This window comes from Entamoeba dispar, genomic scaffold (genome assembly GCF_000209125.1).
Source record: "Entamoeba dispar SAW760 scf_1105229462009 genomic scaffold, whole genome shotgun sequence".
Lineage (NCBI taxonomy): Eukaryota > Evosea > Mastigamoebida > Endamoebidae > Entamoeba > Entamoeba dispar.
In genome coordinates, this window is record NW_001854978.1 from 1 (window position 1) to 23,387 (window position 23,387).

The following is a 23,387-nucleotide window of genomic DNA, read 5'->3' on the forward strand; positions in this document are numbered from 1 at the left end:
TTTTCATTTTATCAAAATTATGAAACAATCTCTAATAAACTTAAAATAAAAAAAAAACTATACAAAAAATAATTTTATTTTATTATGCAAGAAGTTGAAGAAATATTATTTGGATCATTGCATAATTGTGGTGTTGTGATTCCAAAAGGAATTAATACACTAAAAGGAATAATTAGTGGTGGTGGAGTATTTTATAATTTAACAACACAAATACTTAAATTAATTGACCAACAAAAATATGGAATATTCACTGATTCAATTCCTAAACAAACTTCAGAAAAAGTACGTGTTTGTGCAAAGCAAGCATCGATTATTAAAGAGATGGGATTTAGTGAGTCTATTGGTTATCATCAAATATTATATCCAAAAACAACAGACGTTACAAATATTTTAAATTTTTTAACGAAATATATTCCTGACGATCTATCTACAAACAAGTCAATCAGAAACTCTATTAGCAAAACTTTGTATGATATTGTTCATAACACAAATGGTGAAAAAAAGAGAAGAATCCTTCCCCCAACACCAATAAGACAAAAAGATATTAATCAAAGAAAAAGAGTTAGTTCAATCCTCCAAAAAATCTCACAAAAGAAAGTAGAAGAGCAAAATGATATTATAGCAGAAATGAAAATTAATGCAAAGATTCAAGTAAGAAAAGAAATTATTAAAAAAGAAGATAGTGATGAAGAAAAAGAAGATAGTGATGATGTTATGGTTGCTGTTGAATTAAAAGAAAGTAAAAATGAAAAGAAGATTCGATTAGAGAGTGAATTAGATGACATAGTTAAAGAAAGACAAGAAGTTGAAGAAACACTACAAAAAATCAAAACAAGAATTGAAAAAGTAGAGGACTATATCAGTGAAGGCAAAAGTGAATTAAAAGAAATGATAAAAGAAAAAGAAGAGTTAAAGAGAAAACAAAGGTCACTTGAGAGACAAAAAGTCATAAGAGAAAAAGTTAAAGACATTGATGCAAATGATAAAGATGAGTACATAGAAAAATTAGAAGAACTTAAACAAAGTGAAATGAGTAAGTTAGAAGGTCTTAAACAAAAATGGACTCTTTATGAAGATGAAATGAAGAAAGAAGTCCAAGAAAATGAAAAGAAAAATGACTTAATTATTGAAGAAACAAAACAAAAAGCAAAGGAAGTTAAACAAATAAGACAAAAAGGAAAAGCTATTATTCTTGAAATCCAAAGTCTAGATGAGGATATTAAAGAAAAAGAAGAAATCAATACAAAGCTTGATAAAAGAATGCAAAGACAAACGTATATTGATAGAACTATTTGTATGACTAAATTTTTAAAGAAACAAGATAAAGAACTTGAAAAAATATTCAACAACACAAATACTATAAAATCTGATTTAACTCAATTGAAAATCAAAACCTCTGAGAATTATATCAGTCTCATTAGACTAATTAGAGAAAATACAAAATATAAAGAAGAAACAAAACATTCGTTAATCACTCAAATAACTAAAATGAACAATTTGTTTAATTCATTAGTTTTATTAGAAACTCAACGAGGAGAACTTAACTCAACCACACTTCTCAATCAAGAAAAATTTGAAAAAACACAAAGTAGAGTAGAAGAATTAGGATATACTGATGTTAAGAAAGATTTTGATGAATTACATAAATTAAATCTTGAAATGATAAATAAAATAAATGAATTCAATCAAAAACAAGAGGCTTAATGGATGAATTTGTTATCAAAAGTATTTTTTCTTTTTAATTTATTAAATCAAACATAATGAAATTTATCTATTAAGGTCATTATTAAGACTAAGCAAAATGTTAACAAACACTTTGTTCATGTAATAATAATAATTTCTCAACAAAAGAAATGAAATAAAACACAATAAAATTGATACTTTAAAGTGAACACTTTAAAATATTTTATTCATAAAATATCAAGGAAACTTAAATTATTAGTTTTTTATTTTTTAAATAAGATATTTAAAAACAATCAAAAACTAAAAACAAATTACTTATTAAAATTATTAATGTAAGAAGAGGAATTGAGGAAAATTTAATTTTATTATATTAAAATATTATTAATTTTTATTTAAGAATTTTATTATACTCTTATAAATTTTTAAGAATATGAACTTTAAATTAATTTAAGGCTTTACAAGTATATATCCCCTTCACTAACTAATTAAAAGAACAATTTAAGAAAGGTTAAGAACAAATGAATATATGAAAAGAGACATTTTTTTTAATATCACTAATTAAAAAATATTTAAAAAAGTTTTTTCAGTAGTTTTATAACAAATTTAGTCAAACTATTGTTTAAAGAATAGCGAAATCATTTAAATGATTGAAAAGATAATATAATGAATTAAATTTTTATTTTGCCAAATATGAAATAAGATTTCATAGAATAAATATTTTGGTATCTTCAAATAAACAAAAATATTATTAGAAATTATTTTTTCATTTCAAAAAAAATTCCAACTTTTAAATCAAATTATTTATGAATCAATATCAAACTCCACTGAATTCTCAACAAACAGAATACCAAAATAATAATATTACACAACCAAAAAGAAACACACAATATCTGAATGATTACAGATTCTTTTCATTTGAATTTACAGGGACAGAACAAAGACCTGTAATGGAATATCAAACACCAAAGAAAATACAACCCTACGTCCCTGTTAAAATAAACTCATTTATTCCAAAAACCAATACAGAAAATAAACCAACAAATATCGCTCTTCCTGTTCAACAAGTACAACAACCACAAAAACAAACAATGAATGATATTACTTTTAATGATATTTTTACTGATAAAAATGGAGTACCAACAATGCCAGAATCAGATGGTTGTGGGTTATTTCAACCAGAAACAGAAAGAAATGTTGAAAAAGAAATAAAACCGTCCTCACAACCAAATCAAAAAGAACAAGTTATTGGTTCTTCAAATGAAATAAGTGCAACTGATGATTTTCAAATAGACTCTATTCCAATGAATGAAGGTAATGAAGAAGAAATAGCAACTGAATATGATGATAAATATGAAGAAAAATTAAAAGAATTTCAATCTCAAGGTATAAATGAACCTAAAGAAGAAATTAAATCAGTTAAACAAGAAGAGGTGAGTAAAGAAACTGTTACTCCACCTACATTACCAAAACCAGAAAATATGACACCACTCCAAAGAAAACGATGGGAAGAAGAAGAAAGAAAAAGATTATTTCAAATAAATCCATATTCACAACAAGGTCTATCAACAATACCTCTTAAAGGAATTATAATAAAAGAAAATTGTGACATTAAAGTACCAATTGTTCATCGACAAGGGTTTGTATTTGTTTATTGTTAAACAATATATTATTCAACTTTTCTAATTTTATAGAACATATCAATTAGTTAACCAACATCTTTGTAAACTTGGATATGAACCACAACAAGCTTCTGACTTAGCAATGAAAGAAGAAATATTCATATCATCATGTTCAAATGATTATCATTCATTTTTATTGAACAGGCATCGTAGATTTAAAATTTTAGGAATAGAAGTACCCAAATCAACAACACCAAATCATCAAATTGCATCGAAAGTTGTAAAAAAGAATTAAAGTTCCAATCAACTGTTCTTCTTATTTTATTGTTTTTTTCATTAAAAAATAAAAAGAACTTTAGTTCTTCATCTTAAAGACTAAATGACAGAAGAATATAAAGTTGAGTTGATTAGAGTAATGGTATTAGGAGATGGTGGTGTAGGAAAGTCAGTATTAACAATTCAATTTACAATGAATACATTTGTAGAAGAATATGATCCAACAGTAGGTTTGTTTTAGTTTAGTATTAAAAAAAAATTTCAATGTTTATTATTTTAAATTATATCGTTTCAAAAACTTATAAAATTAATAGAAAATTGTTATAGAAAAACTATTAATGTTGATGGGAAGGTTTGCGTTTTAGATATTCTTGACACTGCTGGAAGAGAAGAATATCAAACCATGATTGATCCTTATATCAGACAAACAAATAGTTTCCTTATTGTATATAGCATTGTTGAAGAAAAAACATTTGAAACAGCAAAAAAGTATGTAGATAAAATTTTAAGAACAAAAGAAGATGATCATTATCATCAAATGGTTTTAGTTGGAAATAAAACTGATTTAAATAATGAACGTACTGTACAAAAAGAAAAAGGATTAACTTTTGCTCAAGAAAAAGGAATTGGATTCAATGAAACTTCTGCTAAAAAAAGAATTAATGTTGATGAAACGTTCCAAATGATTGTTAAAAGAAGTAGAGAGAATAAAATAAACATTAGTGATGATAATGAATCAACAAATAAGAAAAGAAAATGTCTGTTATTGTAAAATTAAGTTATTTATCTGAATTGTTACTTTTTCTAAGACATAAGTTATTTAAACATATACAAAGAACAGAAAATAATTTAAGTAATAGAAATTCTAGAGAATATTTAAAAATTATTATTATTTTTTTTTTATTTTTCGTTTCTTTTTTGTGAGAAAATAAACCTATTTTTTCAAATAATAACGTTGTTACCAAAAAAAGATTTCTCTTTTTGGTAGTATTCTTTAAAATTTGCATTTATTCATAGTTAATTACTTTTATGAAAATAAGTTAAATAAATTAATTAATATTATCTATCTTATTTTATTATTAATATCATTTAGAATTACTGTGTGCATTCATACTTTTCGAAGAAAAGAAATAAAACAATTCTCATGACGATAATTTTCTTTTTATTTAAATATAAATATGATCAAAAAATCTAAGTTTAAAACCCCACTTTATGAAGTCCAACAGTTACGATAACTTACCCCTTAATAATGGTGGAGTATTTACACCATTAAATGAAAAAGTCCATATTAGTGTTGGTTCATCTAAGAACAGCCCTCGCCACTTATCAGCAAATTATAAAAAAGGATCAATTTCTGTTGATGATTTACTCAAAAGTGTAGAAGGAGTTACTGATGAAGAATACTTGGAGTTGTTGGAATTTAGTAATCTTAGATTTTATACTAGAAACGATCTTTTCACGACTATAAATTTTGTTAATACTAAACTTCTTGTTTGGGGATTGAATAAACCTAAACGACTAATGTTAAGGCGTTTAGTTGATGTTATTATAAGACTTCATAAAAAACGGTCTTTACTTCTTCCATTTCTATTTAAAGAAGACCTCACATATCCACAAAATTGTAGACGTTTTATGCATATGCTCTTTACTTATACAGAAGAACTTTTCAATGAAAAATCATTTGGAATAGTTTATTCTCCTGATGGTATATTATTAAGTTGTGATAAAGAAGCTCATTGGAATAGTTATTTTAATATACCATTACTAAGTCCTGAATATTTTTTATTACAATGTTTTGTCTATTTAAATGCTCAAGAATTTCTGGAACATATATACCAAACTCATGACTTTTTTTTAAAGACAATGAGTAAAAAAGATCCACAATTTCCATTTAGAAAAAGTAGACTTACACGTTTACTTATTTGTTGGATAAAAATATTTAAAGAAATTATTCCTAATGTTTATGATAGTTTAGTTCATAGTTGTTTATTTCAGTCTGATTTATTTGATGAATTATTTATTGAAAAATTCACAGAAAATTTAGAAAAGATGAAACCAGTAATAAAAAGTAAAATTGGTTTAGAAAAAAATCAACAATTTACTATGCCAAGAAGAGTTGGAATTCAAAGTCTTATTCAAATTGAATTAAAAGATGTTGATAAAATTAAAGAACTTACATTATATGAAATACATCATAAAATTGTTGCAGCTCAATTAATGATATATGATCATGAAGCTTTAAAAACAGTATATTGTAGTGAATTTTATACTACCAAAAATTTTAGAACACTTCAAAATTATATTAATAAAGTAAAGAAAATTGAGTCATTAACAGTCCGTTCTGTTAAAAATACTCCTAAAAGAAAAATTTTTTCATTCTTTATTAAAGTTGCTGTTGATTGTGTTGAATATGGGGATTATAACATTGCTTATATGATCTTTTCTTCTTTGACTCAATATTCTACTTCTAAACCACAAGGATGGATTGTTTGTTATTATTATTTTGTATTTTAAATTAAAAGTTAATATAAATAGGAAATGAAACGTTCTACAAAAAATAAATGGAATGAACTTGAACAATTATTCTCTATTTCAGGAAATAATAAAAATTATAAATTAGATTTTGAAAAACATCCTTCTCCTAAAATCCCTATTACTGCTTTATGGATGGGAGAAATTATTAGATATTCTCAATTACCTTCTTTCTATGAAGATGGTTCTTTAAATATGATTAAAGTATATAAAATATCAGACATTATGAGTATGCTTCTTACAGCAAAAGAAACACCATTAGTCTTTACACCTAATAAAGAGATTCAACAATACCTTTCAGAACTTAGTCAAATTTAACAGATTGTTATTATTGTTATCCTCTTAAACTTTTTATTTTAAATTTCAATCAAAATCTATTTTTATTCTAGAATTTTCATTCAAATTTTATGAATTATTGAAACTTAACTTCTATTACTTAATATTTCCTTATTAATTAAAAGTGTATTATAAAATTAGAGCTTTCGAATGGAGAAAAAAAAAAGGTATAATGATCAATAGAGATTTAAGGTATTGGTCAATAAAATTTATGTCTACAGAAGAGTTTGTTAAGAAGAATATCCATTAAGTAATGACTAACCTATTATTTTAAGCTATAAAATTTAAAGAAAATACTTGCCTACTCATTTAAACAATAATTAAGTTATTATAAAATTCATATTATTTATTTCTGTATTGGTTAATTAAAAATGTTATTTTTAATAAAGGCTTAGTTAGTAAGATGAACCTACTAATTAGAATTTCTATTTGATTAAATTATGAAATTTACAGGTTCTATCAATTGATAATAAAAAGTTATCCAGAACGATATCTTTTAATAAATTATTATTTTATTTATTATTCATATTTTATTCTTAGTTCAAAAAATAACATCAATTCTTTTGTAAATATCTGTGATATAATTTCTCTTCAATCTTTTTTTTAAAAGAAAAATAACTCTATCTTATGTAAGTTCTAAATAACTATATAAAAGAGCCTGACAATACTGTTAGTTTATTCTTAAAAAGTATTAGTAATATATCTATTTTAGAAGTTATAAGTAAGAACTAGCTATCATAACACTGAAAATCTTCTTTGGTTTTTGTTACTAAAACAAGATTAACTTATTAGACTTACTGAATATTCTAGTAAAATCCTGTTAATGTTAAAATAAATATTAAAAACAACCAAAGTTGATGAGAAAAAAACAGTATAAAAATAGATAAAATATTTTAATTAATTCTTAAATCATCTTTTTTCATACTTAATGGAATTCAAAATTTTATAAAAATTAAAACAATGAAGAAAATGAATATAATATATAAACAACTCCTCTTTATTAACTAGTCCTTATAATTAAATCTATAAAATTTTGATTTATTATTTTTTATTTTAAATGAGATTGGTTAAGAAGAGTTTTTAACACTAACACAATTTATCAACAGATAATAATAATTCTAAAAATTTTTATTTTAACATTTATGAATAACCCTCTACAAAAATATATATGGATTCATTTCATGTATATAAATATGTGGATAATTAATGGTTGAATAAAAATATAAAATTCATAAAAATCAATCAAATTAACTAATAAAGATATAACAATTAAAAAAAAGAATAATTAAGGATTAGGTTTAGAGGAATTAAGATGATAAATAATGTTATAAGAGAGATTTATTAATTTATAAAATGGTTTATAACTTTCCTTTTTCGTTATCCAAAGAAAAAAGAATATTTTGTGTTAGTCATTAAAAAAAAAGGAAAATTCAAAGAGTTTAATGGTTGAGAAGTATTTGCTCTCGATAATAAATTAATTGTTTTTGATAAGTCTCAAAGAACTGTTCTAATCTTATTAAATTCCTTTTTATTTTAGTATTTATTTTCTATGGGAAACAAACCTAAAATAATAATGTATCACATAAATTCTAGAAAAAAAATAATAAATTTGTTATAAAAGACTAATAAATAAAATGAAATAGAGTAGAAAAATGGGAGTTAATAACTAATGAAACAAAACTAATTTTTTAATCATTCTTTCATTAAAAAATCAAAAAAAAATTGACATCTCATTTTTCATTAACTCCTTATTCATTTTATTCCTTTTTAACGCAAGTAATGGAAGGTAATTCTTCTAAAATATTTAATAAAACATTTAAACCATTTCTAAAAGATATCCCTAATATAGAAATCAAAAACATTACAACAAGAAATTTTTCAAAACATATTATTGACGATTATCAAGAAGTACTTGGGTATGACCAATCCTTTAGTCTTTCTTCATTTAGTACATATCCCTGTTTTAAAAATGTGAAACAAGGAGAACCAAATTGTGATTGTATTGGAATAGAACGATTTACAAATTGTACTGTTATGGTCGTTGCAGATGGATGTGGGTGGGGTGTTACTTCTGCACGTGCCGCTCATATAGCTGTTGAAAGTGTTTTATCTTATATGTTTAATGAAATTTCAAAATGTGTTAGACTTCATGAAATTGCAAATGCATTAGTTGGTGCAACATATCAAGCACATGATCGGGTTTGTGTACTTCTTAAGAATTTAAAGATATTTTCAGAATTCTTTGAATATTTTTTCATTAATTCTTTAGATACAACAACACCATACTAAAATATTACCTAATGGTACATGTACATTACTAACTATTATTACTGTCACTTCTACTCAACCATATACTCTTATTCTTTCTGTTGGTGATTGTGAAGCATTTATATATAAATCAGCTATTGGTAGAACATTTAGTGTTAATAAAAAATGGTGTCGTCCTATTAAATCATCTCAAGAATGTGGTGGAAGAATTGGTAATACTCCTAATTTATTACCAGAATTAACAGGATCATATTTAAAAATTATTGATGTAGAATTACATGATATCATTATTGTTACAAGTGATGGATTTTCTGATAACCTTCATTTACAAAAAGAAAATATTTCTACTCAAGTTATTCTTGACACTGTTATTTCATCTAGAATTCAATCAAGTGCAAATCTGAATGAATTTGTAGTATCTATGGATGATTTCATAATTAAAGAAACTGAAGGTGCAAGAGAGTTTCATTCACAGAATCAAAATCGAATTAGAAAACAAGGACTAAAAGGTAAATTAGATCATGCGACAATTGGTGTTTATTCTGTCTCTTCTTTTAATAATGATATTGGTCTTGTTGACTCAATATTTCCTGATATTCTTGCATCTATTTATCCATCAAACGTTAATAGAACTACTCGTTCTCATTCATTTAGTGTAAAAGATTTTGTTCCAACAACAGAGATACCACTCCAAACTAAATTCAAATGTTCTTCTGTAGGAGAAATACAGGAACCAAACGATTCTAAACCAATCATTTGCCCTCAAGTCAATGAACCTCCATTTAGACCAATACAAATTTCTAAATTACGCTGTGGAAGTCTTTCTAGAGAAATTTCATTTATTCGTCGTTCTCCTTATAGAGACATTTCTCCTCAACCCTCTCTTCAAGCACAAGAAAGTCTTCCTTCTTCATTACCAAGTTCTTTTTCATTATCTCCACAGAGTTCCTACAAGCCCGGTAATGGGTTTATCCAATTCTTTCAAAAAGATCACTAAATGTTTCATTAATTATTGTTTTATATCACTTAATATTTATTTTTAGTTCTTTTAAAGATCTTAAAACTATACTTTAAAACTATATTATAATAAATTAATAATAAAAAGAAAACTCCATTAAGAAAAAATTTTCAGTATTAAAAACGAAGAAAACAGAAGAAGAACTAAACAATTATAAAACAATGTTACTTCTTGCTTTATGTGTTATTTGCAGTTATGCAAAACTTTCACTCAACCAAAAAGTAATGCAACGGATATCTCAATCATTCATGACATTAGAATTAAATGAGGTTGAATCAATGACTTATACTGTCCCATTGGACCATTTCAACGCTAATAATCAGAATGATTTTGATATTCACTACTTTGTTAATAAAGAGTTTCTTGATACTAATGACCCAAATGCACCACTCTTTGTTTTATTAGGAGGTGAAGGACCTGCTTCTCCTAAAGTATTACAAAATAATTACGTTATTGACTCATTGGCTAAAAAACACAAAGGATTAATGTTATCTGTTGAACATCGTTTTTATGGTGCTTCAACTCCATCACTTGAAATGGATAAATTAATTTATTGTACTGCAGAACAAGCATTAATGGATTATGTTGAAGTTATTTCACATGTTCAAGAAGAAAATAATTTAGTTGGACATCCAGTTATTGTTCTTGGTGGATCATATAGTGGTAATTTAGCTGCTTGGATGAGACAAAAATATCCTAATGTTGTAGAAGGGGCATGGGCATCATCTGCTCCAGTAGAAGCTGTAGTTGATTTTTATCAATATCTTGAAGTTGTACAAAATGCACTTCCTAAAAACACTGCAGATTTATTATCATTTGCATTTGAAAAATGGGATGAAATGACTACTACTGAAGAAGGAAGAAAAGAATTAGGAAAGATTTTCAATACTTGTACTGAATTTGGTGAAAAAGATATTCAAACATTTGCAGAATCTATTGGAACAGCTCTTTCTGGTTATGTTCAGTATAATTCTTCAAATTGGAAATCTTCATATGAAAGTACTGATTCAATTTGTACTGAAATTAATGAAGATGTTGTTAATAAATACCCATTATTTATTAAAGAGAAATATAATCCAGAATGGGGTGATAAAGAATGTACTTCATCTTCTCAAGAAGAAAGTTATAAAACATTACAAAGTACTTCTACTTATGCTGAAGGAAATGAAGGTGCTGCTGGTAGATCATGGTTTTTCCAAACATGTATTGCTTATGGATATTATCAAGCTGTTAGTGAACAGTCATCAGTCAAATGGGGTAAATTAAATCAACTTCAAGGAAGTATTGATATGTGTAAAGATATTTATGGTATTGATAAAGATACTTTATATAATGCAGTTGATCATATCAATGTTAGATATGGAGGAAAGAAACCATGTGTAACTAATGTTGCTTTTACTAATGGTAACACTGATCCTTGGCACGCTCTTGGAGTTACTGAATCTGACCATCAAGAAGGTAATTTAGTACAATTAATCGACAGAACATCTCATTGTTCTGATCTTTATTCAGAAAAAGAGACTGATGTTCCAGAATTAAAGAAAGCAAGACACAATGAACTTAAATTCATTGCTCAAGTCCTTGCTAATGTCCCTCAAAATTAATTCAAAATTTAACTTTTTTTTTTATTACTTTTTAATTTTAAGATCTTTGAAAAGTATTTTATAAATATTAATATTATCATGAATTCTGTTCTTGGTTTTGATATTAAAGTTACTCAATTCACTCAAATAGAAAATGTAGATTATTATCAAATTGAGTTGTTTATAAATGGAGTTAAAAGAAAACAAGTATTAAGAAGATATAATAGACTTTTTAAATTTAATGAAGAATTAGTTAAGAAGTTTGGTAGTCTAATCCCATCTTTTCCACCAGCAACCGTGTACTTTAAGAGACCAACACAAGAACAACGCATGATTGATTTTCAAATATATTTTTCTGATATTTGTCTTCATCCAGAAATCTGTTTATCTCAAGAGCTAGCGTCGTTTTTTGAGCTTGAATGAATAACTAAATGCATTGATTTTTCTTTAGAACTAACGTTATTGGTTTTTATTAACGTGTTGAGTATTTTTAATATAATTCAAACTAATCAATTATAAAAACTAATAAAAGGATGTTTTAATGCTTCTTTAGCATCAATTCGTTTATTTGGATAACAACATAACATTTTATTTAATAAATCAATTCCTTGATCTCCAATCCTACTACATACACTATGAAGTTGTTTTCCTTTAAACTTTGGAAAACGATTACTCCAATTAACCATTTTAGTAACTCCAGGCCAAGACTCTTCTGTAGGAGTACCAAATATTTGAAAAATTTGAAAGAGTTGACCAATTTTACAATCACCAGAAAATAATGGTTTAGAATTGATTAGTTCTGCAATAACACATCCAACAGACCATATGTCTACACCTGTTCCATACCCATGATCACTTAATATAATTTCTGGAGCTCTGTACCATATATTTACTACTTCTTGTGTATATTTTCTTATTGGGATTGTTACTTGTCTAGAAAGAGAGAAGTTAGTAAGTTTTATTGTCCTAGAAAGTGAGAGAATAATATTAGATGGTCGGATATCACGATGTAATATCCTATGTGAATGTAAATATTCAACTGCTTCGAGTAATTGTTTGGATATTAGTTGAACGGTATTAAGAGATAATTCTCCTGCAAAAGTTTTAATATATTCTTCTAAATTTCTATCACATGATTCAAATACTATATAACATCCTTCGATACCATAATAATAGTCAATCATTTTTATAATATTGTTATGATTTAATTTTTTTAATATAGCAATCTCTCGAAGACAATTAGATTGTATCCCATCAATGTCTTCTTCACATTGTTGATATAATTTGATTGAAACTGGAATAGCTTTCTTTTCATCTTTTGCTTGATAAACAACACCAAAAAGGTCATTTGTTTTCTTTCCAGTTTTTGAATACCTTTGTTTAATAATCTCTTTTAGTGTTAGTTTTGGTTCATTTGTCTTTTGAACAGGAATATCACTCATTTCAGATTTTTGAGTTCACTTTTTTATAATCAGTTTTTTTACTTTTTTCTTCCTTTTTATTCAAACCCTTTAGGGTTTATTTTAACTTCTCTTTTTGATGTAAGAGGAAATTTGTTATAAAGAAAACACAAACAAAATATTTCTGCTTTCAGCCACCATTTTCTGATTTGATTAATTTAGTTGAAAATACAAATTCATTCTAAAAAAGAACTTATTTTGTTATGTCCATTGACGGAGCAAAAGTTGAAGACATAATTTATTTAATTAATACTAACCAAACAGAAGCTATAAAAATGATCAAAGACTGGAAAGAACCGACTGAAATTCTGAAATCCATTTTATTCTTTATTTTTAAAGAAAAAAAAGAAAAAATTATTAATTTTATTTGTGAAGAGAGATCAGATTGGCTTAAATATACTAATTCTACAGGAGAAACGCCATTACTTATTGCAATTAAGAATGGAAGTAGTCAATGCAAAATAGTTGCAAAGAAAAGTAATTTATCGATTAAAACACAAAATGGGAATAATATTGTTCATTATATTTGTCAATCAACAATTCCTAAAAAAGATAAATTCTTAAAGTATGTTGTTAATCAAAACCCATTGGCTTTAGAAGATAGTAATGAAAGTGGTGATACTCCTCTTCATTGTATAGCACGAACCCAAGATTATGAATTAGCAATATTATTACTAAAATTAGGAGCATCAAAAACAAAACAAAATAAGAATGGAATGACACCTGCACTTATTGCATTAGAAGAAGGAAATTTTTTAATGTGGGATATATTAAAAGAAGAGTCTAAAACAGTTGAAGATATAAACGAAGAGAATAAAGAGAATGAAGAGTCATTAACTGCATTAATGAAAACAAAATTAGAAGGAGCAACTTATAAAGGTAAAATGGTAATGGAACAAAAGGTAAATGAATTAAAAGCATCGTTAGCAGAATTACGTAAAAAGAAAACAAGTTTAAATGAAAAATTAGATGAAATATTAAACCGAGAAAGAGCAAAAGAAATGTTTGATTCTAGAACATGTATTGATATAAATAAAACATTTAGAGTATTATCAATTGATGGAGGTGGAATTAAAGGAGTTTTAGAATGTATTATTCTTGCTCGTATTCTTGAAAAACATCCACAATTTTTAAAAAATATTGATTTAGTTTGTGGATGTTCTGTAGGATCGATATTAGTTTCTATGTTAGCTATTGGAATAACACCACGAAATTGTAGTGATTTACTTAGTATCATTTCTCAAGAAGTATTTGTTAAACCAACAATTGCAATTAATCAACCAAAATATCGTAATGATAAATTGAAATATATATTAGAACATATATTTAAAGAAACTAAAGTTAAAGACATTCAATGTAAATATCTTGTAGATACTTTTAGAATTGATTCTGAAGAACAAGAACCAAATCGGTCATGTGAATCTTTTTGTTTTACTAATCTCCAAAAAGGATTTGAAGAAGAGAAATTAAGTGATATTTGTTTACGCTCTTCTTCTGCTCCAACATACTTTCAACCATATCAAAATTTTGTAGATGGAGGTATGCTCAATAATACTCCAATTGGACTTTGTTGGTCATTTTTATTTGGTGAAGAAGGTCTTCAATTAGATCCAAAAAAAGTTGTTTGTTTCTCGTTATCAGCAGGAAAGCCAGACCCATTTTATATTGATAGTAATAAAATTGGTAAAGGAGGAATTATGCAATGGGCAACACAAATTAGTGATACTTTTATGTATGCCACTAGAAGTTGGACTATCAAATCTGGTAGAATGTTTCTTGGTGATAGATGGTTAAGATTTGATCCACCATTGGGGTGTGTTATTAATTTGGACCAAACTGAACAGATTCCAAAATTAAAAGAAATTGCAGAAGAGGTTGACTTAACTAAAGTTGATCAATGGTTAAGCAAGTATTGGGATAATTAAATTATTTTCTTAAACTATTATTAGAAAAAATATTAATTCATAAAATTCTTTTTATATATTGTGAAGTTAAAATATAAAAATTGAATAAAAGAACTTTTTTTAAAAGAAACATTACAAATTATTAAATTTTCATTTTTTGGCTATCTGTAATCATTCAAAAAGAAGTTCTTAATAGAAATGAGATGTCTAAAGAAGATATAAAAAAAAAAGAAAGGGTGTTTGATTTAAAAGAAATAGTCTCAAACAAATTTCAATAATAACACAAAATCTTCCTTTGAACTAGAATAACTAAAGAGTTCCAAATAAATAAGTCATTAAACAATTTAATGTGAACTACTAACTGTAGTTATTCCTTTTATTCCATCAAAAGTTGGTTCATTTATTTTTTGATTAGAATTTAATTGAGTTTTAGATTTAAAATAATCATCCATTAATGCCTCTAACTCATTTAATACATTATCTTTTTTAGGATTACTATTTGAATTGTTTTGAGAAGACTTTGTGATACAAATGGGGATTGGTGGTTTTTGTTGTTCTTTTTTAATTTCTTTACTACTAGTCATTTGTTTCATAGTTGTAGTATTTATTTCATTTTGTCTAAATGGTTTTGATGGAATTCCTAATTCTTTCTTGAAATAGCCAGGATTTATTGAAGAGTTTTGATAACTTGTTCCTGAATAAGTAACTGGAATATTTATTAATCCATTAAATATGTCTTTCTTTTCATCTCCTTTGTTTTGTTTATTAACAGGTTGACTTTGAAATCCAATAAAATCATTCTTATTATAAAAATCAAATGAATCAAATGCGTCTCGATATTGACTACTTGTTATTGGTTGAATCCAAGTTTGTTGAGGGATTTCAGGTTGTTTTTTAATAGTAACATCATTATTATCTTTATACTTTTTAGGAAAATTAACAATCCCAAGATCAGAGAACTGATCATTGATAGAAGTTTGATTGGGTTGGTCTTGTTGTACAAAATCAAAATACACAAGACTATTACTTGAACCACTTTTATGACCAGAAGTCTTTATTGAAGGATCTGAAGATGAAGATATACCTTCCATGATTTGATAAAAAGTTAAATCATTCATACTTTCAACCTTTTTTTGATTTTTTAACTTTTCTTTTCTGCCTGTACTCCTTCTTCCAGATGGACTTTTACTCTTTTCAACATTAGGTAAAATATTTGCTGTTTGAGTTCTTTGAATATCTGGATTGAGAATAACACTAAGTCCATCAAATATTTCTTCTGGATTACCAACTGAATTACTTCTTTTACTTTCTCCTCTAATTGTTTTCTTTTTCTTAATAAGTCCATTGTCCAATTTTTTACCTGTTGCCTTACTGAAACATAAATTACAAACACGGTCTATTTCTCCTTTTGAATTCAATGGAATCTTTGCTTTACTGCAGTTACTACAAACACATCTTCCACACAACCTACAGTGATGTTTTCTATTAACAAGGGTAAATGGCTGATGGCATAATAAACAATTCTTTATTTCATTATCCAGAATAGGTGTAGTTTTTGGTTGAGTAGTGTCTTCTATAGCTGAATTTTTTCGTTGTAATTCAGAATATTTTGTCAAAGCATCACACCAATCTTTCTTTTGTTTAGGAGTTTCACAGATTACAGAAAAACTCTTTTTATCATTATTGATTTTAAAACTATTTTCAAAACGAGAATCGTTTTCTAAATATACATTCTTTAGATAAAACCATCCACTTACAGTAATTCGTTGATGTCCAATTCCATAGACCATAACATCATTAAATAAGTAAAAGTAACGAGGTTTATTACTTTTCTTACACACTTTAATCATTTGTCCTTCCATAACTAATGCTCTATCTGGGTCTACTAATTGAAGGTCATGTAATCCGGAGAGCATTGTATTCACTTTAATTACTTTAGCTCTTCTATCAATATCTTTTGTACGTTCATTAACTTCCATAGTAACAGCTCTAATTCCATCAAGGGATTCAGTAAGTGCAACATAATCAGGATGATCAGGTTTTGTATTTTTCAATAAATCTTTAAGTAAAAGTTCATACCTAGGTAACCTTTGAACAGGCATGATAAGATAACTAATAATAAGTAAGTAACAGTTATTTGTATTGATTCATTAATTAAAATATATTTTAAAAACAAACCTTCTTAAATCAAGATTAGTTGTTGTTGGAATTTGTGTTTGTAATGAAGTTAATAATTCGTTAAACTTTGGGTTCCTCTCGTATTCTGTTAAAACTTGATTTGAATCATCATAATGAGATATATAAAGAAAATACACCTTAAAAAAAGGGGTAAATAATTTAAAAATTTGACCAAGACGAGTTTCTATTTGGTGAGTTTCCCTTAATTTTTTTAAAGCTAAAAAGAATTTTTTGTTTATATTTAGTACTTCGTCATAATGCTCAAAGATAATATCAACGTCTTCTAATGGAATAATTGATTGATTTTTTTCATTTTTCATTACTTTACAAAAGAAATTTAAACAATACTCCATCGATTGAATATAAAACTCTTCAGTAGTGTAGATTTCTTCAATTATTTTTTGACGTTGTGTCATAGTCATTTTTATGAGTAAAAGACAAAACTATTCTTTTTTCAGTTCCTATTCTATTTTTTCCTTTTTTGATGTTTTTTGTGACTAATATCTTATGATTGATACCTCAAAATAACTTTTTTTTGTTTTTTCCTTTTATGTAATGAATAACTTTATTGAATAATCAAAAGAATAGAAAGTAAATGGTGGGTTTTATATTATTTTGGTATTAAGTTTGGAGGTAAACAAGATTTGAAATATTTCTGTTGATTAAAAGAGGAATAAAAAAGTAAAAAAAACTAAAAAAGTCATTTAATAATGGAAAAAAAGAGTACTAACATCATTGCTTCAATTGGCAAAGGATCACATGGTGTTCATTGTAAAATTGAACTTTCTGACGAAGACTTAAACAAGAGGCTCTGGGCTGGTATATTTGTTGTAATGAGACAATTTAATAATCAATATTGTCAATACAAATTTATAGACAGTAAAAAACAAGAGTCAATTATTTCTTTTGACCCATTACCTGATGGGATGTATGAAGTTAGATTATTTAAAGATGATTCTGTTTTATTACTTGGAAATAAATATAAATTAATTTGTGTCTCTAATAAGATTTGTATAGGTGATGTAGTAAATATCAAGGCGCAATTTGATGAACATATTCCTTATTTAGTCCATGTATTTTATGATAATATTTGTTCTTCAGAAGATGTAATTGGATTATTTACTTGTGGAACACAATCAATGAAATCATATCTAACAAAACAAACTGTATCAACAACCAAAAACAAAATTTCATTTGATCTTTCAGAATTAGAATTAGATGCAATGATTGGTGATAAAGAACTAACTTCTCGTAAATTTGAATTTAGATATTTTAAAAATTGTTCCTCAATAGCAAACACCACAGCCCCGTCTGGGTTTTCTTCTCCATTCACTTTACCTATACCAACAGTTCATGCTCAAAGAATGTTTGTTATATTTTTCTTATTTTTATATTTAATGTCTAATGAAATATAGGTCAGTTGATTATATTAATGTCTCTTTCACAAACAACCATTATAAAGTATGGGCTGGATTATATATTACCGATACTTTAAAACCTTTAGCACGTGCCTTTGCAGAACAAGGAAATTTAACAATTGCATTAAAATATTCTTATACACCAAATGAACATTACACAATAAAATTATATTCCAATTCAAACCAATTACTGGCGGAGTGTGAATTGACAAAATCACCAAATTATATTTAATAATTATGAAAATAACATTTAAATTAACTTTTTTATTTTTTTCAATACCAATCACAGATATTTAGCGTCAGGTGAATTCCATGATGGTAACAAGAGCCATCCATATTTATTCATTCTGGCATTATCAAAATTAACAAAATGAGGAATTTTATTAATTCTATCTGTTGAAGATGATGGTAAATACATAAAACAACTCACCATTGGAAATGAATCTTCATCCTCATACTTTTCTTGTGGTACTTCTTTTAATACAAAAGTCCATTTTTTTGTTTCTCCAGGTTTAATTGATTTAATATTACATTCACTACATTCGTTATATCGAATAACACTTATAGAAGTACTCTCTATCATTTTTGTATTTATTACTTTTCCAAATCCAAAGAAGAAATGTAAGTTTTGAAGAATACTTGATGTTCCATTATTTCCTACAACAACAGTAATATTAAGGTTTTTAGTTACAGTGTCATAAGTGTGTTGAGAAGTGGCAAGATAAATATTTGGACCCATAACTTTAATAGCTTCTAGTTCAGTATCACCTAAAGTTCTTAATTGCTTTGTAGTATAAACATAACTCAATCTAAGGTCTTGAATTGCAGTGAGATATTTTGATTTCATTTCCTCATAAACACTTTGTGTAATGTCAGGGGTCTTTTGTGGAACACTTGTTGTTTCGATACCAACATACATATATTTTATTTGTCCATAATATGGTGAGTCTATTCCTTTGAAACATTCAAGGTTTTCATCAAATGTTCTAAATAATGCACCTTCTAATGGGTTTATAAAAGAGTTACAATCTACAATAGAAACAACAGGTGTTTTCTTTGCACTAATCATAATTTGCTTTATTTCATTTATAAACGTTTTGTTTGTTGGTATATTAGTATCCCACATACCATTCATCCCAAACCATCCAACTTCTATAAAAGAAATACGAGGATCTCCATCAAATTTATCAACGAAAGTCTGTGCCACTGAACGTACAGCTTCTTGGACGTGAACATTTTCCCAATTTACTGATTTATTGACAATAGCATCCTTCCCTAGACAAGATGGAAGTGAAGGGTTGGGATAGCCTTTAAAATCTACAGTCATTCTAATAACCGCTGGACCAGTTCCTTCAACTGTGTCAAGACTTTTATTAAAGGATGAAAAATCTACTTCACAATTACGTGATAAAGAATTTTTCAGTGGTTGTGTAATAAGAATAACTCCACGTCTACTGTATTTATCTAAAGACACAATACTAGTAAGATCATTGTAAATATATCCTTTGTAATGATACTGTGAAATTTTACTACCTCTTTCCATTATGAAAGTTTCAGTATCATATTTATTAACAATTGGTTTCTGTTTCTTTGTTAATAATGGGACATAAACAGACACTGTTATGACCTCTGCCATTATTAAGATTACCATAATAGAAAGAGCAATGATGTAGTATAAGTTTAATTTTGTCATCTGTTTCACTTTGTTTTATTTTTGTTTTTATAGAAAAATTTAATAAGTGTTTTATATTGATTTTTACATTCAATAAATACAATTTAATTGAAAGTCATATTTCAATAAGTTTCTATAAAATTTCATTTTACTAAATTCCTCTTTTTTTAAAAATTTTATTATTTATTCTTAATATTATTACTTTTTTGAAACATTCTTTGTTATCTATATTTAGTTTTATGATAAATAAATACTGCATTCACCATTAACCCTTTATTATTATGTCTTTTTGATTGTATTAACTAAAAAAAACAATGAGAAAAGAATATCGTTTGAATCTTTGCTTAATTAAGAATTCTATTCTTTTCTCAATTACTAATATCTCATTTTATTTAAACTTAAAATAATTATTGAATATGCTATAGTGTCAAAGTTATAAGAATCTGCTTAAATTTTTTCTTATGAGAGTTATTAAAGTTTGAGTTTTAAGTACTTTTTGGTTAGATAACTTTAATGTAATCCAGATTGTTATCTTCATTCATTTTATATTTTTAGATTAAGAATAGAGAGTTGTCTTCAAAAAATTTGGAAGAAAATAACAACAATTTTTTGTTTTATAAGACTTATCAAAACATTCAAACGATTATCACTTAGTATCTTTCTTTTTTTTTGAAAGCATTCTAAAGAAAAACAAATTCAATGCTCTTATCTATTTATAAATAATTTTAATATGGCTTTTATTTAATTTTACTCTGACATAGACAATAAACTTATTGTATTAAATATTTACTAGAAACAATCTATGTAACACTTAACCTGTATTTTTTTTTAAAAAAAGAAAGCAGCAAGTATCGAATATTTTAGCATTAAAATAGCAGATAAACTACATTTGATTTGAATGAATTAAAATTAAATATATGTATCTCGATAATAAGATAACTACATTAAATATATTACACTCTTTTAAAAAAAAAGAGTTCATTACACAGAGTTGGATTAGGAAGAAGTTGTTAGATTGAGTTAATAAGAAATATAGGTAGAATTGGAAATGGAATTTTAGCTATTTCTAAGAACATAAATTTATTAAAGAAAGAAGTCTCAAAAATCATAGAATGTATTCTTATTCAATAGAGTATTGGATGTCTAGTTGAATGAAATATTAAAGGAGAGATAATACCAAAAGAAATTAATAATTTTTATGGAATGGCAACATGTTATATTCAATGTAAAGAAGAAATTAAAGAAGGACAAAAGATTGAAAGTGAAGTAAAAGGAAGACGTGGAGAAAAATAAATCACATACAAACATACTAAAAGTATTAAAATTACAAAAGGAATTATTCTTCACCAATTAATGCATTTAACCAAATCAGAAAATTAGAAGTTGAAAACAGAAAAGAGGAAGCAAAAAATTATCAATGAATCATATTCTTTGTAAAGAAATAGCACCCATTCTTATTGTCAAAACAATAACAAAGAAATTTACTTCATAACTGATAGTGATTAACCGTATTATACCACTAAGGCTCTGACACTAAATCGAAATATCCAATAATATACTCCTGAATAAACAAAAAAGAGGGAAAAAGACACAACTTAATTCTTTCTATTAATCAAAGAAGAAACAAAATCAAAAAAAAACAATCAAATTAGATTAAAATTATTTTGAAGAATAACTGTTATACCAAATATTTATACAAAGAATAAAGTAGAATGAACAACTGATAGTATTCAAAAAATTCAGTCAAACTAAAGAATGTTTCAAGCATATCACAAAGGAACTGTTTGTATTAAAAGCTCCATTAAAGAAATATTTCGTTATCACATAACCACTAATACAAAGTAATTTATAGAACTTTCCTCACTACTTAACTGAATATGTAAACAAGTCTTAAATAAGAACTTTGAATTAAAACTCAAAGAAAAGAAATCTAAAAAAACTAATTTAACAAACCAAGCTAATATAATATATCACTTAAACTAATAAAAACGTTACTCGTTCAGTTAAATAACCACAGACATAAATCAAGTCTTTTTTTTCTATTGAAAATTCTTTAGATTTTCTGATATTGTTAGTCTCTCTAAGAAAGAACTAATGTCCATTACAAAAAAAACTCTTTTAGATAAAAATGAAACACCTAACTGAAATTGAAAATCTTCCATCAAGTGTTTATTTAACTCTTTATTATAAGTATATTATCTTTCAAATCTTCTTTCATATAACATTAATAGTCATTAAAAACAATATATTATTTCGTTATTTAAAACAAATTAAAAATGAAAACCTAAAATTCAACTCATAATTAGAAACAAACAATAATGAGTAGTGATAGTGACGACTGGGATTGGGATAATGGAAATGATGAAACTTCATTTAGGACACCGTGTTTATTTTGTAAAGAGTTTCTTGATATTGATTTTCTTTTAAAACATATGAACGAAAGACACCATATTTCATTTGAAGAACTTTACCAAATTGCACAAGGAAATCAATACAATTACATTAAATTAATTAATTTTATCAGGAAGAATAAAATAAGTATAGAAGAAGTAAAAAATTTTAATGTAAATTTCTTTGAAGAAATAGAAAGTAATAAATATTTGTTACCAATAATCAATGGAGATGGGTTATTAATGGTTGATGCTAAATGGAATGATGATGATATTACACTTGCTAATACTATTGATAAAATGGATGAATTAGATGACTCTATACAACAAGAATTACTTGAAATTAAAAAAGAAGATGAATCAGCAATGAGTATTGAAAAAAAGTCAAAACATTCAGAAGAAAGGGATGACTAAATAATTGAATAAATTCTTTATATATTTAAAGTAAAAAAAATGAGTTTAATACAAAGAAGAAAAATCAATCAAGATGTTCTTGTTTTAAAGGTTTTGGAATTCTTATTCTTCCAAAGACTAACCCATAGTCCATTAATGGAATGTGTGGTAATAAAATTTGGTTTTCTATAATCACAGATGCAATTAATGCTATTCCAATATATCCTCCCCATAATGCTAATCCAAATGATGAGTGATAATATAAAACGCATCCAAATGAAATGAAAATTCTTCCAAGTGTTGGTCCATGAATATAACAAAAGTATTGTTCTTTTTTACTATCAAATCAAAACTTATTATCTAATTTTTTTTTAAATCAAACTAAACAAACCTTGGTTTAATTGATAATGAATACATAGAAATTAAATTTCCACTGTGGAAATATGAAACTAAATACAGGACTATTCCTACACTAACAAAATACCAAACACATACATGATCTGCAAAATAATTATCTGCAAATGAGTCAAGATAAAGATTTAATGTCCAAGCCCATTTACATGTCAGAAAGAAGGCAATGTCAAGTGTTAATTGAACAATAAACATCCCATAAAACCATATCTCTTGTTTCATCTTAAATATTATTTTATTAGTTTA

General features: G+C 25.9%; 13 protein-coding genes across 13 annotated transcripts, besides 32 other annotated features; 9 read left to right on the top strand and 4 right to left on the bottom strand.

Annotated features, from left to right (window-relative positions):
- Nucleotides 1-32: 32 nt before the first annotated feature.
- Nucleotides 33-86: a sequence feature (AT_rich).
- On the top strand, nt 85-1,704 carry EDI_144340 (uncharacterized protein; the record flags this gene model as incomplete). Its single annotated transcript, XM_001739138.1, has 1 exon — nt 85-1,704. One exon carries the CDS (start codon nt 85-87, stop codon nt 1,702-1,704), a length of 1,620 nt encoding a protein of 539 aa, XP_001739190.1.
- A 226-nt stretch (nt 1,705-1,930) lies between these two features.
- Nucleotides 1,931-2,015: a sequence feature (AT_rich).
- A 19-nt stretch (nt 2,016-2,034) lies between these two features.
- Nucleotides 2,035-2,134: a sequence feature (AT_rich).
- Nucleotides 2,135-2,221: 87 nt separating this feature from the next.
- Nucleotides 2,222-2,260: a sequence feature (AT_rich).
- Nucleotides 2,261-2,338: 78 nt separating this feature from the next.
- Nucleotides 2,339-2,366: a sequence feature (AT_rich).
- Nucleotides 2,367-2,413: 47 nt separating this feature from the next.
- Nucleotides 2,414-2,463: a sequence feature (AT_rich).
- Nucleotides 2,464-2,486: 23 nt separating this feature from the next.
- On the top strand, nt 2,487-3,597 carry EDI_144350 (uncharacterized protein; the record flags this gene model as incomplete). Its single annotated transcript, XM_001739139.1, has 2 exons — nt 2,487-3,319; nt 3,375-3,597. The coding sequence occupies 2 exons, from the start codon at nt 2,487-2,489 to the stop codon at nt 3,595-3,597; spliced, it is 1,056 nt and encodes a 351-aa protein (XP_001739191.1).
- Nucleotides 3,598-3,681: 84 nt separating this feature from the next.
- EDI_144360 (uncharacterized protein) lies at nt 3,682-4,350 on the top strand (the record flags this gene model as incomplete). Its single annotated transcript, XM_001739140.1, has 2 exons — nt 3,682-3,808; nt 3,893-4,350. 2 exons carry the CDS (start codon nt 3,682-3,684, stop codon nt 4,348-4,350), a joined length of 585 nt encoding a protein of 194 aa, XP_001739192.1.
- Nucleotides 3,825-3,865: a sequence feature (AT_rich).
- A 99-nt stretch (nt 4,351-4,449) lies between the features above and the next one.
- Nucleotides 4,450-4,486: a sequence feature (AT_rich).
- A 109-nt stretch (nt 4,487-4,595) lies between these two features.
- Nucleotides 4,596-4,664: a sequence feature (AT_rich).
- Nucleotides 4,665-4,728: 64 nt separating this feature from the next.
- Nucleotides 4,729-4,758: a sequence feature (AT_rich).
- A 32-nt stretch (nt 4,759-4,790) lies between these two features.
- Nucleotides 4,791-6,428, top strand: EDI_144370 (uncharacterized protein; the record flags this gene model as incomplete). The annotated part of the gene is made up of 2 exons (XM_001739141.1): nt 4,791-6,065; nt 6,114-6,428. The coding sequence occupies 2 exons, from the start codon at nt 4,791-4,793 to the stop codon at nt 6,426-6,428; spliced, it is 1,590 nt and encodes a 529-aa protein (XP_001739193.1).
- Nucleotides 6,071-6,112: a sequence feature (AT_rich).
- Nucleotides 6,176-6,197: a sequence feature (AT_rich).
- Nucleotides 6,429-6,753: 325 nt separating the features above from the next.
- Nucleotides 6,754-6,834: a sequence feature (AT_rich).
- A 106-nt stretch (nt 6,835-6,940) lies between these two features.
- Nucleotides 6,941-6,981: a sequence feature (AT_rich).
- A 337-nt stretch (nt 6,982-7,318) lies between these two features.
- Nucleotides 7,319-7,349: a sequence feature (AT_rich).
- A 34-nt stretch (nt 7,350-7,383) lies between these two features.
- Nucleotides 7,384-7,433: a sequence feature (AT_rich).
- A 24-nt stretch (nt 7,434-7,457) lies between these two features.
- Nucleotides 7,458-7,505: a sequence feature (AT_rich).
- Nucleotides 7,506-7,552: 47 nt separating this feature from the next.
- Nucleotides 7,553-7,583: a sequence feature (AT_rich).
- A 76-nt stretch (nt 7,584-7,659) lies between these two features.
- Nucleotides 7,660-7,735: a sequence feature (AT_rich).
- Nucleotides 7,736-8,039: 304 nt separating this feature from the next.
- Nucleotides 8,040-8,082: a sequence feature (AT_rich).
- A 143-nt stretch (nt 8,083-8,225) lies between these two features.
- Nucleotides 8,226-9,711, top strand: EDI_144380 (uncharacterized protein; the record flags this gene model as incomplete). The annotated part of the gene is made up of 2 exons (XM_001739142.1): nt 8,226-8,645; nt 8,716-9,711. 2 exons carry the CDS (start codon nt 8,226-8,228, stop codon nt 9,709-9,711), a joined length of 1,416 nt encoding a protein of 471 aa, XP_001739194.1.
- Nucleotides 9,712-9,718: 7 nt separating this feature from the next.
- Nucleotides 9,719-9,818: a sequence feature (AT_rich).
- Nucleotides 9,819-9,893: 75 nt separating this feature from the next.
- On the top strand, nt 9,894-11,336 carry EDI_144390 (uncharacterized protein; the record flags this gene model as incomplete). Its single annotated transcript, XM_001739143.1, has 1 exon — nt 9,894-11,336. The coding sequence occupies one exon, from the start codon at nt 9,894-9,896 to the stop codon at nt 11,334-11,336; it is 1,443 nt and encodes a 480-aa protein (XP_001739195.1).
- Nucleotides 11,329-11,413: a sequence feature (AT_rich).
- Nucleotides 11,414-11,824: 411 nt separating this feature from the next.
- Nucleotides 11,825-12,757, bottom strand: EDI_144400 (CDK1, putative; the record flags this gene model as incomplete). The annotated part of the gene is made up of 1 exon (XM_001739144.1): nt 11,825-12,757. One exon carries the CDS (start codon nt 12,755-12,757, stop codon nt 11,825-11,827), a length of 933 nt encoding a protein of 310 aa, XP_001739196.1.
- Nucleotides 12,498-12,536: a sequence feature (AT_rich).
- A 221-nt stretch (nt 12,758-12,978) lies between the features above and the next one.
- EDI_144410 (uncharacterized protein) lies at nt 12,979-14,700 on the top strand (the record flags this gene model as incomplete). The annotated part of the gene is made up of 1 exon (XM_001739145.1): nt 12,979-14,700. The coding sequence occupies one exon, from the start codon at nt 12,979-12,981 to the stop codon at nt 14,698-14,700; it is 1,722 nt and encodes a 573-aa protein (XP_001739197.1).
- Nucleotides 13,093-13,144: a sequence feature (AT_rich).
- Nucleotides 14,693-14,838: a sequence feature (AT_rich).
- Nucleotides 14,839-15,023: 185 nt separating this feature from the next.
- On the bottom strand, nt 15,024-17,279 carry EDI_144420 (Rho/RAC guanine nucleotide exchange factor, putative; the record flags this gene model as incomplete). Its single annotated transcript, XM_001739146.1, has 2 exons — nt 15,024-16,791; nt 16,858-17,279. 2 exons carry the CDS (start codon nt 17,277-17,279, stop codon nt 15,024-15,026), a joined length of 2,190 nt encoding a protein of 729 aa, XP_001739198.1.
- Nucleotides 16,829-16,852: a sequence feature (AT_rich).
- A 288-nt stretch (nt 17,280-17,567) lies between the features above and the next one.
- Nucleotides 17,568-18,507, top strand: EDI_144430 (uncharacterized protein; the record flags this gene model as incomplete). Its single annotated transcript, XM_001739147.1, has 2 exons — nt 17,568-18,223; nt 18,273-18,507. The coding sequence occupies 2 exons, from the start codon at nt 17,568-17,570 to the stop codon at nt 18,505-18,507; spliced, it is 891 nt and encodes a 296-aa protein (XP_001739199.1).
- Nucleotides 18,229-18,256: a sequence feature (AT_rich).
- Nucleotides 18,495-18,549: a sequence feature (AT_rich).
- A 9-nt stretch (nt 18,550-18,558) lies between these two features.
- Nucleotides 18,559-19,968, bottom strand: EDI_144440 (uncharacterized protein; the record flags this gene model as incomplete). Its single annotated transcript, XM_001739148.1, has 1 exon — nt 18,559-19,968. One exon carries the CDS (start codon nt 19,966-19,968, stop codon nt 18,559-18,561), a length of 1,410 nt encoding a protein of 469 aa, XP_001739200.1.
- Nucleotides 19,969-20,109: 141 nt separating this feature from the next.
- Nucleotides 20,110-20,148: a sequence feature (AT_rich).
- Nucleotides 20,149-20,657: 509 nt separating this feature from the next.
- Nucleotides 20,658-20,679: a sequence feature (AT_rich).
- A 1,586-nt stretch (nt 20,680-22,265) lies between these two features.
- Nucleotides 22,266-22,751, top strand: EDI_144450 (uncharacterized protein; the record flags this gene model as incomplete). Its single annotated transcript, XM_001739149.1, has 1 exon — nt 22,266-22,751. The coding sequence occupies one exon, from the start codon at nt 22,266-22,268 to the stop codon at nt 22,749-22,751; it is 486 nt and encodes a 161-aa protein (XP_001739201.1).
- Nucleotides 22,749-22,792: a sequence feature (AT_rich).
- Nucleotides 22,793-22,815: 23 nt separating this feature from the next.
- Nucleotides 22,816-23,363, bottom strand: EDI_144460 (uncharacterized protein; the record flags this gene model as incomplete). Its single annotated transcript, XM_001739150.1, has 2 exons — nt 22,816-23,068; nt 23,122-23,363. The coding sequence occupies 2 exons, from the start codon at nt 23,361-23,363 to the stop codon at nt 22,816-22,818; spliced, it is 495 nt and encodes a 164-aa protein (XP_001739202.1).
- A 1-nt stretch (nt 23,364) lies between these two features.
- Nucleotides 23,365-23,387: part of a sequence feature (AT_rich) that runs on past the window's edge.